Here is a 15405-nt window from a genome sequence, read left to right on the forward strand (position 1 = left end):
CACTCCCTGGCGGCCCGGCTTTGTGCCCCCCCGGCCGGCCCGCGGAGCCTGCGCGGCGGCCGCACGGTTGTCGCCTGCAGCCGCCCCTCGCTCGCCCATCCCCGGGGACAGAGGGGTGCGCTCCGCGGGGCCGCTCCTCTCTCCGGGCGGGGCGAGGCCGTGGGATGGAGACAGCGTGCCAGTGGGTGCGGGTGTGTGCGCGGAGTGCCGGGCAGCGAGCGGGTGTGCAAACACAGGCGGAGCGGGTGTGTGCGCGGCTGAGAGCTGAGCGAGGGGCGTGTGCGGGGGTCCGTGTGGGTGCGGAGTGCGCGGAGTGCGAGTCGGGCTGCGTGTGTGTCTGCCTGTCCATGTGTGTGTCTGTCTGTGTCTGTGTGTGCGTGTGCGCGCACCGGGGGCAGCTCCCCACGTGGGGCTGACGCGGCAGCCCCGGCCCGATCCGGGGCTATAAAGCGGCTCGGCGGCAAGCGAGGCAGAGCAGCCGCGCCCGCCCGCAGCCCCCCGGCCCCCGGCGCGCCGCTCTGCCCCGGCCGGCGGCACCGTAGGACGCGGAGCAGCCGCGCGGATTCGGGCGCGGCGCGGGTGGAGCCGGGGCGAAGGGCGGGGGTGTCCGCGCAGCCGGGGTTGATGTTTAACCTGGAGCGCCCGTTCACGGAGAGGGGCCACTTCTTCTCCTCCATGGAGTACCAGCGGCAGCTGGAGGAGGAGGAGGGCTACCCCCCTCCCGGCGCTAACGGGACCTTCAACGACAGCGGGGCCGGCCCGGGCTGGGGCATGCCGTACCCTCTGCACACCACCGTCACTCTCATCAGCCTGGCCAGCTTGCTCATGCTCTTCACCGTCTTTGGCAACGTCCTGGTCATCATCGCTGTCTTCACCAGCCGGGCGCTCAAAGCCCCCCAGAACCTCTTCCTGGTCTCCTTAGCCTCAGCTGACATCCTGGTGGCCACGCTGGTCATCCCCTTCTCGCTGGCAAATGAGGTGATGGGCTACTGGTACTTCGGTAAAGTCTGGTGTGAGATCTACCTGGCCTTGGATGTGCTGTTCTGCACCTCCTCCATTGTGCACCTCTGTGCCATCAGCCTGGACCGGTACTGGTCCATCACACAAGCCATCGAGTACAACCTCAAGCGTACCCCGCGACGCATCAAATGCATCATCTTCATCGTCTGGGTCATCTCAGCTGTCATCTCCTTCCCACCACTCATCTCCATCGAGAAGAAGAGCGGGCAGCAGGCTGACCAGGGGGTGGCAGGGTGCAAGATCAACGATGAGAAGTGGTACATCATCTCTTCTAGCATTGGCTCCTTCTTTGCCCCCTGCCTCATCATGATCCTGGTCTACATGCGCATCTACCAGATAGCCAAGAGGAGAACAAGGGTCCCGCCGAACAAGCGGGCAGAGCGCCCCGAGAAGAAGCAGAATGGCTTGACTGACAAGGAGGACCTGCCAGCCACAGCGCAGCTCAATGGGGAGAAGGCAGCAGGAGGCAGTGGCGGGCAGGAGGGAGAGGTCAATGGCATAGACATGGAGGAGACCTCTTCCTCTGAGCACCAGGAGAACAACCAGTGTAAGAAGTCGGAGAGACCATCGAGAGGAAAGACCAAGACTAAGCTGAGCCAAATAAAGCCCGGGGACAGTTTGCCCAGGAAGACTGAGGAGGAGAGGAACACCAAAGGGTCCCGCTGGAGAGGCAGGCAGAACCGGGAGAAGCGCTTCACCTTTGTGCTTGCAGTGGTGATCGGGGTCTTTGTCATCTGCTGGTTCCCCTTCTTCTTCACCTACACGCTGACGGCCGTCTGCGAGAGCTGCTCCGTGCCCGACACCCTCTTCAAGTTCTTCTTCTGGTTCGGTTACTGCAACAGCTCCTTGAACCCCGTCATCTATACCATTTTCAACCATGACTTCAGACGGGCTTTCAAAAGGATCCTCTGCAGAATAGAGAGGAAAAGGAGTGTTTGAAGGACCCTTTGCTACCGGCAGGACTAACCAAGACTTTGTAGGAGTGGAAAGTACGTCTCCCTTGGGCTCTGCTTGCATGGGATGGTTTCCTTCAGCTCGTGAGCAGGAAGCCTTTAAAACCAGAGATGAGCCTGTGGGAGCACTGGCAGCAGCAGTGAGGAGCAGCAGGCAAGTGGAGGTCCGAGCTGTGGCATTCAGCTTGCCAGGGGAGGATGGCCTTTGACTTTCTTGGTTTATTTTGTTAGTTTTTATTTTCTTTTGCCAGAATCTCTCAGTGGATATTCTCATGACTGCTCAGTTTGACTCTTTAAAGGCAAACATTGTGCAGCTCTGCGAGATGAACAACAAAGAGGGAGTATGCCACACCAGAGGTGTTGGCTTTTTTATTTTGTTGTGTCTTTTCCCCCCCATGTTGTATATGTAATGAATTTTGACCCCCTTGTAAAATACAGTATTGTATTCTTGAATGTCTTAATTTTTGTAAGGCAAGCAGCTTTGAAACTGTGAATGCTTTAATTATCTTTGATACCTTAAAAGTCTTTCTTTTCCTACCCCCTGCAAAGCCCCTCACTCAAAACCACTGAACAACTAGAGCCATCCCCCTACCTGACAGTTTGATAATATTACCAACCCAAATTCCTTTTTTTTTTTTCCTTTTTTTTTTTTCTGTAAAGCTTAGGATCACAGACCTCACCAGACTGGCTGTTTTTGTTGCTATATTTTTTAACATCATACCTGTTTCTGTTTAATTTCTGTGTTGCCTGTGACACAACACAGCTGAGATGGCAACAGCCATCTCGTTGCTCGTGAGAGCAGAGCCCGACGGAGCGGCGGCTTTGCTGTGCAGGCAGGGATGTCCCAGGCAACAGAGACTGTCTCCCTTGCAACGTGAGCCTTGGGACCCTGCCAAGCTCCCCACGAGTTAATCTTGTTTGGTATTATACCACTCTGCAGCACTGAAATGTGTTCGATGCTCACTTGCTTCCTCCACCTCAACTGTAAATAGGTAATGTTTCAAAGCAAACAGCGGGGCTCTGCATATCACGTTATCTCATCTGTGCTGATTTGTGATGGCTTAACTCCTGCAGGATTTCCTGCAGAGGGGAAGGGGTTTGTGCACAGTGGCCATTCGTCTTTCTCAATTAAGAAAGTGTTCCGTTTTTAACCTGCCAGTCTCATCTTTCCTAGGAAATAGGGAAGCATCCCTCTTTCAGTCTTATACAAGGCAAAACTCTGAAATGGGAAACTTAACTTCCAGTTTCTCCACTATTTTATAGTGTAATTAAGCTTTCCTTTTTTTTTTTTTAAATCCAAGTGTAAATATTGTGAGGTTGGAGCAGGAGAGAGAGTTAATACTGCTTTTAAACTCTTTCCTGAAATGGCTTTCAGCTCTTTGTGCTAAAAAAATCCAAAACAAAAATGGACAGAACAAATCTAACATCCTTGTGCCATGAATAAGTTTCTGGAGAACATTTATAGGAAAAACTTTTGATTTAATACAATAAACAAGTAAATAAATCTGCAAGTCTTTTAATGTTAGGAAAACAGCTTTATCAAATGCTGACAAGTCACAGAAATGGTTTGGAGAAAGCAAAGTTTGTATACGTTGAATGTATAAATGAATTTGCCTTCTCTGGAGTTGTATGGTACACAGGAAGAGACTTTAAAAATACATTTTTACTTTTGGGAAGTGTTTTGTTGATTTTGCTCTCTCTTTTGAATTTCTAATTAACTCCAAGTGTCCCCGGATGCATCTTGGGACTTGGAGAGCAGTGTTTACATTCACTTGCATTTTCAGAACTGAATCCTCAAGAGGTGAGGAAAGCAAATAAACTGTGCTTTAATGTAAAAAAACAAAACAAAAACAAAACCAAACCACAAGCAGAAGTTGCTATAATGGATGATTATTTTTATTAAATAAAAAAGCGTTTACAGATCAAGTGTGAAAATGCTCTGAATAATGTTAGCTGTTTTATTTAATTGTATTTTATTTTCTGAACTGTTCACTGATCTGCCTGTAGCTTTGGTCTTGCCATTTTTTTTGAAGAACACGCTGGGAAAAGCACTTGTGTTGTCTGAAAGGGATTGTCAGCCCAGGTAGGAACAATGGCTCTGTTCATTATGCAGTGGCACAATAACAAATGAGTCCGTGATATTTCTTGGGTATTTCCACCCCGCTCCACTCTTTGTGCCACAGGAAGGGCATTCATGTGTTTGTTAAAGAAAGGAGCGTGGGGTTTGAGGGTGTGATCTGCACCCTGGGAGTGCAGCCTGGCACTACTGCTAGGGACTGCCTGCCTGGCATTTCCAGCTATTGGGGTTTTTAATAATCAGTTTGCAAATGGGATTAGGAGCAATTAGGCTGGAAGGCAACATTTTGTGATATATGCAGGAGTGTCCACCTGAGTGGGTCTTTGTTTCCAGCCCCCAGGAGCTACAGCTTGCTTGCCCTTCCACCAGTGCTGCCAAGACCCTCCCTGAAGGAGGTGATGGGGCAACGTTCTCCCACTGAATGTGGAGCTGCTTCTGGTGAGAAAATAAATGGCCAGAGCCCCGTGTGGGAGCTGCTGGTCTGGTGGCCCCACTCTGCCAGTGCCCTGGGGCTGTGGTTGGAGGTGCTTGGCACGGTGGTAGGGGCCAGGCTGTGCAGGCAGCAGCACTGGTGGGTGTAGGGCACCTGATGGTGGCCCAGAGATGAACATCTGGCTCACCTCATGGTGGCCTTTGCAGGTCAGGGGAACTTGGTTTGGGCAGAGTGTCCTGCTTCCACTCTGGTCTTGGCTGACCCTGATGGCCTTGGAGGGTTTTACAAAGCAGATCCCCTGGGAGACTCTGGGTCAGTTCCTGGGACACAAGGTGATCCAGAGGCATTGATTGCACTTGCTCCAGCCTTCTGGCTGTCAGTTGTTCTTGCTGCCAAATCTTTAGTGTGGACAGTAGAGTATTTTCTGGATTTGGGCCTGGGAGACTGAGGTTCTTCCCCCCTGACTCCCTCCCCATCATTGCTTCCAGGTCATTCCCTTGCAAATGACGCATTAAGGTATGTAAATAACTTTGATTGTTTTTTATAACCTTTTATTTTGGGGCTGAAAGGTTAATGGTGTGAAGGGAGGGAGGGGGACCTGTCTCCCCAGCTGGGTGGGAGCCAGCCAGGCTGGCACAGCAAACACCAGGCAGAGACACCACTGCCAGCTCTGCCCTGGGAGATGTTTCTCCACCACTTTCCTCTTTGGGTGACCCTGCATGCCACCCCTTGTATGGGGACCCCTGGGGAGGGCACAAAGGTGCCAGACAAGGCATGTGCAGGGAGGGCTCAGGTGAGTTGTCTGGTGGACCAAATGTCCCGAAATGGTTCTGGGAGAGCTGCATGAGCAGCAGGGCTGCCCTTGCAGAGACCTGTGGCTGCCTGCCCAGGGCTTGTCCCTGATCCCCTCAGAACTACTGATGTGCTCATTTGTTTCCATGGGGTTCTGGTCCACGTTCTCAGGGGGCCAAGGAGCTGGCCACATAGAGGAGCCTCTTTCCAGTGAGGGAGGGATTTGGCCTGAGTCACCCTGCTCACACAAAATGAGTTTCCCACACCCAGAGGAGCCTTGGCGGATTTCAGACAGTGTCCATCAGCCTTCCTGTGCTGTAAGTACCCCCAGTCCCACCCTGCATCCTGTTGCCCAGGGGAAGGTTCCCTCTGGGTTGGGTGGTGGCCCTGCTGCCTGTGCAGCTTTCTCCTTTGAAGCTCTTTGTCTTATTTCTTAACATTCCCTGTTCTTTGGAGAAGTTCAAAGTCTGTTGAGATTGCTCCATTATTACAGCCAGCCCTGGCAGACAGCTCCACTTGCAGCTCTCATCATCTCTGGTATGAGCTGCTCTTTGCAGCTGGTTTATAGGAACATCTCTGTGACTTGTGAAATGTCTGTAGTAGCTGTGATTTCTGTGCCTTATCTCAAGCTGTAGAAACAGAGTGAAGAGAGAGCAGAATTTGTGTCAGCTCAGCCCTTGCAGTAGCCACTGGTACTCCCTCAGCTCACAAATGCTCAGGAGCACATCCCAACCCCTCTGGGAACAGAAAGTGTCATAGTCTGAGCGCAGGGATGTCCAGGTGAAATTCCATCAGGGGTCACAGTGCAGGAATGCACAGTGCTGGGAGGCTGCAGCACAATCCCAAATATCCTCAAGGCTGAGCAGAGGGGTGGTGAACAGGGCTGTGGAGGACACAAAAATCCATGCCTTTTTTGTGTCAGACCATGGCTAGTCCCAGGAGGGAGGTGTCATGCAAGCAGAGGAGGAGGAGGAGGCCTGCTGTTGTGGAGCATGGGGTGTTGAGAGGTGTTGAATGGAGATACTGATGTTTGAGCTGGTCATTCAGATTCTTCCATCTTGGGACACCTTCTCGGCCAGTTCAGTTGTCCCCTAGAACAACTACTTTCTCAAGAAGGACCACAAATATTGAGGACATCATCTCACATCCAGGAGTATGGGGGTGTGAGGTGGGTCTCAGCACCCAACAGAGGGACATGAGGCTAGACCATAAAAGGGAGCAGAAAGACAATTCCCTCACTTGACCACATCAACACAGGTATAAACTTGTAGGCTCAAACTGGTTTAAAGCTGCTTAAGCTGGCTCTAGTTTAGTTGGTTAGTGTGATTGCCAATTCCCTGTTGGCTAAGTTCAGAGAGAGCATCTGTGCTGGCTTGGACATAAGGTCCTGCTTTGCTTCTGTGGCTCTGAGAGTGGCCTGTAGCAGATTTTAGGGAATAGTGAAGAGCAAGAACCCTTCCCAGGAGGCTGGGGGGTCATTAGGTGCTCTGGGATTTCCTGGGGCCAGCAGTGCCTTTTGCACTAGTGGAGAAATTCCATGGACATGTGTTTCCTGTCAGCAATGCTCTGCTGCTCTGGAGGTCTGGATGGCTTTCAAAGGCATGTTTGAGTCAAAAGCCAGTGTTGGGTCTGTGTGGGAGTGGTGGTGTGGATGGGTTTTATCAGGAGGTGAGACGAGCTGCCCTGAGCATCCCTGCTTTCCTGCACGCAGTGCCTGCAGCCTTTGGTCCAGATTGGTTTGGGCACAGCCCAGGATATTGCATTTGCAGGAGCAGTCCTGAGGTCCTCCAGAGCTCTGTGACCTGCTGCAGGGTTCACTCCCAGACATGAGAAACATTTGCTTTAAGTCAGCTGCTACATGGAGGAATAGATTGCTCTGTTGCTGCTTGAAACTGTTGTGTTTTGCTGGACCATGACTTTATGGCCTTTTTTCTTGTTTGTTTTTCAATTGCTCCCCACAGAAAAGAAGAAAAGAACAAGCTTCTCATTGCTGGACATCTCTGATAAAATAATTTCTGGTGAAGGCTTTCTTTTCTTCATCTGTGCATGTGGCATTGCTGCAAAGTATTCATCTTAAGTTTGACACCTTAAAGTGTTACTGAAAGATTCCCCAAGTAAAAAATGAAATAAATGTATAAATATTTAGGACTCTGCACCCAAACTTCTTTTGTGAACCGACTGAACTTTTTTGAAGAGTGAAAAGCTGAATCCTGGTCTTTTGCTACCAGGGTAACTTTTGGCATGAGAAGAATTTGGACAAACTGTTCCTCTTGCAGACCAAACCATGCAGGGTTGGACCCTGAATGTGGCAGACCTGGCTGCTGGGATGCTGATTTATACTCTGCTGGAGCCCCCCCTTTCCCACCTTATTCCTGCAGTCACAATTCCTGGATAATCTAATGATAAATCCTCTCTGTGTAAGGCTGAGCTTGTTCTTGGTTCCATGATGCAGACACTTGAGCTGAAACGGCTCCTTGAACAAGGTTTGCCAGAATGAAGTTCCTGTTTTTAATTTAGGCACAAACAGCTCTCCATGCTCGTTGTCTCTGTGTGCTGTTACCCACACAGGGCACACTTCCACAGGGGTCACCAAATACAGCACTGAGCTCTTCTTTTCCCCAGGGAGTACCCAAAACACAGAGAAGTAGCATGACCTCACTCAACCACAACATGAAAAGGGAGTGGAGTCTCCCTGTTTTTCTCTTGGTTATGGGTTTGACCTGTAACCTAATCACAACTCAAAGATTTATACTTCAGTGATGTTAGTTAAAAGTGACCCTGCATTTATTATTTTAAAGCAAATATCTTGTGGCTTTAAACCAGCCTCAAAATCTAGTGGGTACAGAAGAGTTAAAATGTCCAGTTGAAATGAAATCACCTGACTTGCTTACTTTGAAAGATTTACCATCCAGGGCCTTTGGCGTTGCTGTCTCAGGGTAATGAAGATACATCCAATACATTCTGAGAAGAAAGGATAATTGCTTTCATCAACACCAGCCAGTGTTTGGGTGAGATGGCTTTTAAACAGTGCAGCAGGGAGGAAAAGAAAAGCTAAATGCTGCTCTGCTGAGCTGGGCACGCACTGAGGAGAGCCAGGTAAGCAGTGCTGGATGCAGGGCAATCTCTCATCACTGTTGGCTCTGTGGGGGCTAATTAGAGACTCTGTTCTGGCTGCTGTGACTGGTATGGATGGGATTTGGTCCAAACAGGGTTTTCTGTAGTAAAATAAGATGGTTGTAGCAACAGATGCAATGGTGGCAGCTGCCTTTAAAGCCCAGTGTTAATTGGCTTAAATCTTTGCAATGGAAATGATCTGCTCCTATTGTAGCTGTTGCTCATTGTTCCCAGGAATGCCTGTTCCTGTTCCTGCTGCTGGGTGATGTGAGAGATGTGCAGCCGTGTCAGGAGGGTGGTCAAGGACTAGGAAATAATTCACACCAGAGACATCCACCCGTGAGGGGCCTGGGTTTTATTTGCCCTTGGTCAAATAGCTGTTTTCATCACCTCAGCTTCATGGATGCCCACTGCTGAGGATGTAGCAGTGACTGGGGTGGGATGAGGGCACACACTTGGGGATGTACACATGGAGTCCATGGAAAATGAGACACAGGGAAGCTGGGTGTGGAAATGGTTGGTGTAAACCTGATGATACTACTGTACACCCATCTGCAAAAGCACTCAGCCTGAAACGCTGTGGGAGGCAAACAGTCCACCACAGCAATTCCAGCAACTCAGAACATAAAGTTAGGACCCTCCCCTCTTATTAATTGACATCTCACTTGGGATTGCATAGACTGACATCTTCCAGTTATCAGATGTTTGGAGGAAGAGGTGAATTTTTAGCTGTTGTTTATTCAGATCAAGATTTAATTAATAATAAATAGATTAAATATTTGATGAAATAGACTGAAATTAAATATTTAGATCCCTCTTCCCCCCAGATAGCAGCCCCAGTGGATGTGTTTATGTGGGCAGTAAAGCTAGAACATCTGAATGCCAGAGCGTGTTCAAAGATCAGAGTTACATGAGAGTATCATCTGTGGATATGAATTAAATTTGTCTTGGATCCTTGTCTTTGGCAGCCATGTGGGAACATCGTCTTCCTTCCTCTGGGATTATTGAGCCACAACCTTTTGGGACTTAGGTGCCACTTCAGTGCAGGCTGTCACCCTGTTCTCCCACCACATTCATCTTCAGTGGGGAAAGAGGCCTCCTGGGGAAGGGTTTTCTCCTGTGCTCCTCATTTATCAGGGTAGTGAACACAAATTGAGAAGAAAACGGCATTGCTTCATACAGATTAATTACGTTCCTGAAGAGGAAAATGTGGAAAAACAGCATCTTGCTTGAAGGAGGGCAGCTAATTCCTCATCAGTTGTGCAGGCTGGTGCTGTGCATCACCCACCAGAGCAGGAGTGGGACCACTGTCCCCAAGTCAGAAATCAGCTGCTAGGCCTTGGTGATCAATGCTTATCTATCAAAATCCACCTGCCAGTGAGTGGAGACTGAAAAAATGACCTTTGGTTTGGTCCAGCCAGTGATGGCTTGGAGCCACCGTCCCTGCCTGCCTGTCATTGTATCCATCAAGTGATGATGGACACTGGGAGGGGAGGGGCTGGGATACATTTCCTTCAGTGCCCAATTTCTAGGGCTGGTGTTTGGCCCCTGTGCTGGCACTGGCACTATTGTAGCCAGAATTTGCTTGGTTTTGGCTAGATTGAGCTTGTTTTAAAAGTATGTACACTATCCTCACAGGAGTTTTCTAAAAAAAACCAAAACTATTGTCATAACCTGCACAAAAGGACTTGTGTGTTTAGATAAGACCTCCCATCAAGAGTGAGGGTGAATCCAGGGCTCTTGTTGTCCAACAGACCACTTTGGTCTGCTGGAATATTTCAGAAGCAGGAGCAGAGTAATGGCTTGTCCCTCTCACCTCTGCCAGCATCGCTGCAAGGGGATGAAGCCAGTGCAACCCATTCAGAGTGGTTAAGTGACTTGCTAGAGGTTGAGTGAAAAAAGCTGTGGTAGATTAATAAAATATGGTTTTAAATAATTCAGCATGGGCCAGCTGATGAAGCTTAACAGGACCAGAAAGCTGATCTCATTCAGCTGGGTGTGAAGCACTGCCTGGCCAGCTTTTTGGCAGCAGGTAAGGGATGTTCAGGACCTCTGGAAAGGGGTCTCATGCCATGTGGGCATGTCTGCCCACCCCATTTCCAATCTCATAGTGGTTCTCAGAGACTGGGTGGGGATTGCAGATTTGTGTTTGGTGTGGTGGCAATTGTTCTCTGTGTCCTTTGATGCTTTAGGGTCCCTTTTGGTTTCCTGCCAGGAAAGGGCATCCCTGGTCTGGGAGGGCTTGTGAGTCCCTGCTGTCCACGATGCCTGGGAAAGTCAGCTGTACAATTTGCTGGTGGTGGGCAAGGCAGCCTGGATTCCAAGGTCATAGGAGCCCATGATGATGGTCCTTGCTTGAGGTATGTGCATCCCCAGTGCTCACAGCACCACCTGAGGGGCAGCTGCAGACCCCTGGGGAAGGAGCCAGAGTGTGGGACTCCCAGCCTTGCTCTGCCCTCCTGCTCCTGCAGGCTGTGCTCTCCTGCACTCTCCTCTGTGGCTGACTGGCAGTCTGCAGACACCAGCACTCATGCTTGACTTGCCTCTGGATGCTGCAGCAGTACCTCATTAAGTCCAGGTCTTTTTCTAGGAATCTGCTAAAGAAAACCCAAACAAACCTGTCTTTGTTTTTATGGCTTATCTCTGTGCTGCTGAATTGCCTTGAGTTTCATTGCCAGCAGGCAGCAGAACCCCCAATACCCGTCAGGGATGTCTTTTCACTTATACTGCCAGATTTCTCAGGGCTGTAAACGTAGCCAAGCAGAGAAAATCATTTCCAGAGCAGATTTCTGAGGGCCCCCACAGGACCACAGCCAGGCAGGCAGGTCAGCACCTGGGAAAGCCAGCCCTTGCTGGCAGCTCTCCTCTCCTTTCGGTGAATTGCACCAGGCTCTTGATCTGCATTGTTAACTGCAAGGGACTGGCGAGGGCTGACTCCCCACAGATGGGCACAGCTCTTGGGGGGCTGCCCTCTTGGTGCATGGATGTCAGTGGCACCAGGCCAATGCTGAATGGACCTGCTGTCGCTCATATATGGCCCTCAAACTGGGGCTTCCTCTGCTGGGGAAGAGAATTAGGTGATAGCTGAGCTGATTGTGTTTTTGCCTTGTGACACAGAGAAAGGCACGTGGAATAGGAGCCCAAAGAGAGTCTGATTAATGTGCTTCTGGAATTGGATTGTTTAATGCAAACAGCTTTAGAGATATGACTAAAGTAGGAAAAGAAACTTGGAAAAGACCCCATTTGGGATAAAAGCAAAGAAGGCTATTTTTTGCAAATACCAGTATAGCTTCTTCTAAAAATAACATCTTGGATGTCTGTTCGAAAATGAGAACCAAATGTGATTCTGAACAGTCTAATGCAGCCTGTCATTTCAGAGGAGGAGGGATGGAGACCTCTCTTTGGAGGCAGGGGATGTGTTGCAGGCTCTCAGAGTCAGGCAGAAACCAGGCTGTGTGGAATCCCAAGCACAGCTTTGGGAGGAAACGTGGATGTGAACGAGCAGCATTTGCCCACAGGCTGCTGGATTGCAGGTTTGCTGTGTTGGCAGCCATCTTCAGTCATGGCTCTGGGAAGATTTTTGAGAGTATGTGAGAGTTTCTGGGGATCAGGAGAATGGCATGTGGGTGGCCATTCTTTCCCATCAGCAATGGCATTCACACAAGAAAAGGAGAAGCCCACTGTTAACTTATGGTGCTTTTAATTTTCTAAGCAGGAGCAATATCAAAGGATGGGGTAGAAGAAGGAATGGCCCTTGGAAGAGAGGCCACATCAGAGTGTCTTTCTGTTCAGCTATTTCAGGTCCTTTTTGGCTGTCCTTGCCTCTCTGGTGCAGTGTTCCCGAGATTCTTGTAGAAGCAGCAAGGTAGGTGTCTCTTCTTTTTGCACATCTTTGCCTCAGCATCTCAAGCAGATTTTTTTCATCAGCCAACAGCTGAGAACACTGTGTTCAAAGTGAATTCAGGTTGCAAACATCGATGCTGCTGCCAAAGCCTTGCAAATGATTGAAAACCTTCAGGGTACCCTTCAGTACTAACTCAGACAGCATCCAAGCAGTTTTGGAGTGTTTTCATAGACTCCTCACCAGTCTAATATTAAGCTCTGCTCCAACTTTGCCCTTTCCAAGCAGTGATCCAGCTGTCCTCTGGCCCTTCTGTGAAAAGCTTACAAGAAGTTTTTGCTTCCTTTGGAGCTGATGATTGTGAGTGTGTTTTATTTGAAATGTTCTGATCAGAGCACTCCACCTCAGGCAGGGATACAGGGACATGCACCCAACAGAGTGCACAGCTCTCCAGCCCTGCCTGATGGCTTCATCAGCAGTGTGTGCTGGGGAAAGCCTGCCTGTTTCCTTTATGACCAGTGCCTGTGAAGAGCACAGTGATGAGGCACTGAGACCACCAGCCTGTGGAGTGTTTGTATTGGGTAGCACTGGACCTTTCCTAAGTATGAATCAGAGTTTGTCTCTGGAGGGAAAACTTTCTCTTGGATCTCTTTAAAGGGGTTTAATTCATCTGCCTCTGCCTGTAGATGATGTCATGATGGGACTGAGAGGCCAGGAGTCAGCAATAGGTGATCTAATGGAAAAGGTCTGTAGGTGTCAGCTCTACTTGCCCAGGGGGTTTCTAGTGGTGTCAGCTGCTCTCACCTTTGTTGGCCCATTAGAAAATCCTTTGGCATGATGCCCAAGGCCAGGAGAGCTGTCAGGTGGCACAGGGAGAGCCAGACAGTTGTATAAATCAAGGATAGTGAGCAAGCTCTCCACCTTGCAAACTCAGAACACCCTCTTTGTCTTTGCTTGGTAGCCTTGTCTCCAAGATGACTTGCCCAAAAACACACTAACCTTCATGGGGCTTAAATAGACCCTGCAAGCTGGAACATCCTATGTCCTGCAAGCTGGATGCTTCAAGTCCTCACTACTAAACAGAGGGGCTACTTCAGCCAAACTGTGCCTGAACTATCTCAGGGACAAAGCTGCAATGTTTCTTTGAGCTGTTTTGGAACTGATTGAATGACTGATAGCAGCACTGAGAGCTTTTTGGTACCCAACTGGGATGTCCCCCCTCAAAACCAAAACACCACCAGAAGATGTTTTTCTTGTGGCATGTTTTGATTCTGTCACTGTGTGTAGTTTTTGTGATCACTTTGTTTTGCCCGACTGTGTTGCTCTGGGCATGATGGGGAGGAAAATCCATCTTTCAGTAAATGCTCCTCAAGCCACCTGCTGTCACAGCAGATTGCTGCATGTGTCTCTGTTCACAGAGAACAAAACCATTGCAAATCTGAAATTTCAGGTCATGTTCCATGCCTTCTGCTATCTGATCCACCTCACAGTGCAAAATTTTTGGCGTGTGTTGGATGCAGCCCAAAACATTATGCTATAAGCATGAAACAGCTGTAATATAGAATGTGAATCTCATGTACAAAGACTTAGAGAATTTGGATTTCCAGGCCAGAGGAAGAAGAACATCCTGCAGCAAAAACCCTTTTGCAAGGCCCTGCTTTTTTCTCTCTGAGACACTGCAGGAGGGAAGACTTTTGCACTTGCCTGGGAAAAACTCAGGCACTGTGCACTAAGTGCTCTGACACGCACCCTAATCCTTTTGCCATGGTATATGAAACTGGAGTGTGTTTCTCCATCCCCAGCTGCATCTACAGTCTTTGGATGCTTTATAGCTGAACTCTGCTTTTCCCCTGTTCTGGATCCCCACTCTCTAGCCTTGCTCTGCAAAGACAGGGACTCAGCCTTCTCCCAAGCTTCTCAGTGACTGTATCTATGGATGAAGCAGCTGGCTTTGTAGGCAGGTGTTTGCCCACCTTTATGCCTGTCACAACTTATTAATGTGTGGCATGACTGCAGTGCCTCTGGAAAGAGCCCAGCACTAACTGCTCACTTCCTAGACTTGTCATCCATTCCTTCTGCCCGGTCATCTCCACTTCAGATCTGCTTTCTTTTGGATGCAATTTTTTTTTTTAAGTGACAGTGCCCTCAAGGATTTTGGCAAAAGAAAAGCAAAATGGAAAAATCTTTCTGTCAGGACCCATTCTTCTGACACAGCAGCAGCTGCCATGGAGGACAGCCAGCAGCAGGGATCCTCTTTGGAGGAGTTTACAGGCTGAGGATCAGAGCTTGTGCTTCTGTCCCTGCTCGGTAGCACAAGCTGCCTCCCTGCAGGGAGAGGTGGTAGCCAAATCAAGCTTGAAATGTGACATTCACAGCTCTAATTAGATATTTGCAGTTTCATTTTGACTCCAGAGCCCAGCCCAAGCAGGTGAGTCTGCGTGTCTTTCAATGCTTGCCAAAAGGCAGTCTAGGAACTGCCCCAGTGCAGTGACCAGCCAGTCCAGGACTTAATAGATTTAGCCTATTTAAATGTCTGCATTAAGGCAAGATGAGTCACCCTGAGCACTCACTTTCTCTTGGTCCATGGTGAAGGCAACCTCCTTGCCAGCTCTAGGAAAATTGCAGCTTACTCTAGAGCTGCAACACTGGGAGAGAAAAATCTGGTCAAGGAGGGAATAGCAGGATTTCCTTTACCTTTTGTCCTGGTGGGCTCCATCCAACTCTACTGCAATAGGCTGACCATTCACAGCTCTTCATAATTTATTAAACCTTTACTGAATATTTTAATAAGCACAGCCACAGCAGAAAAAGAGAAAAGCTTGGTAGGCGTTTCTCCTGAGTTAGGATATGGGAGCTTGGAGTGGGGCCCTGTACAGGGACTGGAAGGAGACTGCAGAAGAGGACAGCAGTCCATCATGTCTGGATTTCATGGGCTGAGGAAGCTCTTGGGTGCAGGTACATGATGCTCTCAAGGGTTTGCTGCTCTCATAAGCCAAAAGCATGTCTAAGTTTTAAGGACAGGTCTTTTTCCTTCATCTTCCCATCTCTTTCCCTTCCCCACTTCACACTGTTAATCACACTGGCAGGATGCCCTCCAGGCTGAGACTGTTCTGAGAGCAGGGCGAGAGGAGGATGCTGAGAAGGAACAGCAGGCTGCACATTTTTCTTCTCTAGC

The 15405-nt window shown here is 49.2% G+C and overlaps 1 protein-coding gene across 1 annotated transcript; it reads left to right on the plus strand.

Annotated features, from left to right (window-relative positions):
* The first annotated feature begins 201 nt into the window (after window positions 1–201).
* On the plus strand, window positions 202–3864 carry ADRA2A (adrenoceptor alpha 2A). Its single transcript, XM_039709429.1, has one exon. It carries the CDS (start codon window positions 625–627, stop codon window positions 1957–1959), a length of 1335 nt encoding a protein of 444 aa, XP_039565363.1. The 5' UTR covers window positions 202–624; the 3' UTR covers window positions 1960–3864.
* The last annotated feature ends 11541 nt before the right edge of the window (window positions 3865–15405 follow it).

Source organism: Passer montanus, unplaced genomic scaffold (genome assembly GCF_014805655.1).
Source record: "Passer montanus isolate IOZ18808 unplaced genomic scaffold, ASM1480565v1 scaffold21, whole genome shotgun sequence".
Lineage (NCBI taxonomy): Eukaryota > Metazoa > Chordata > Aves > Passeriformes > Passeridae > Passer > Passer montanus.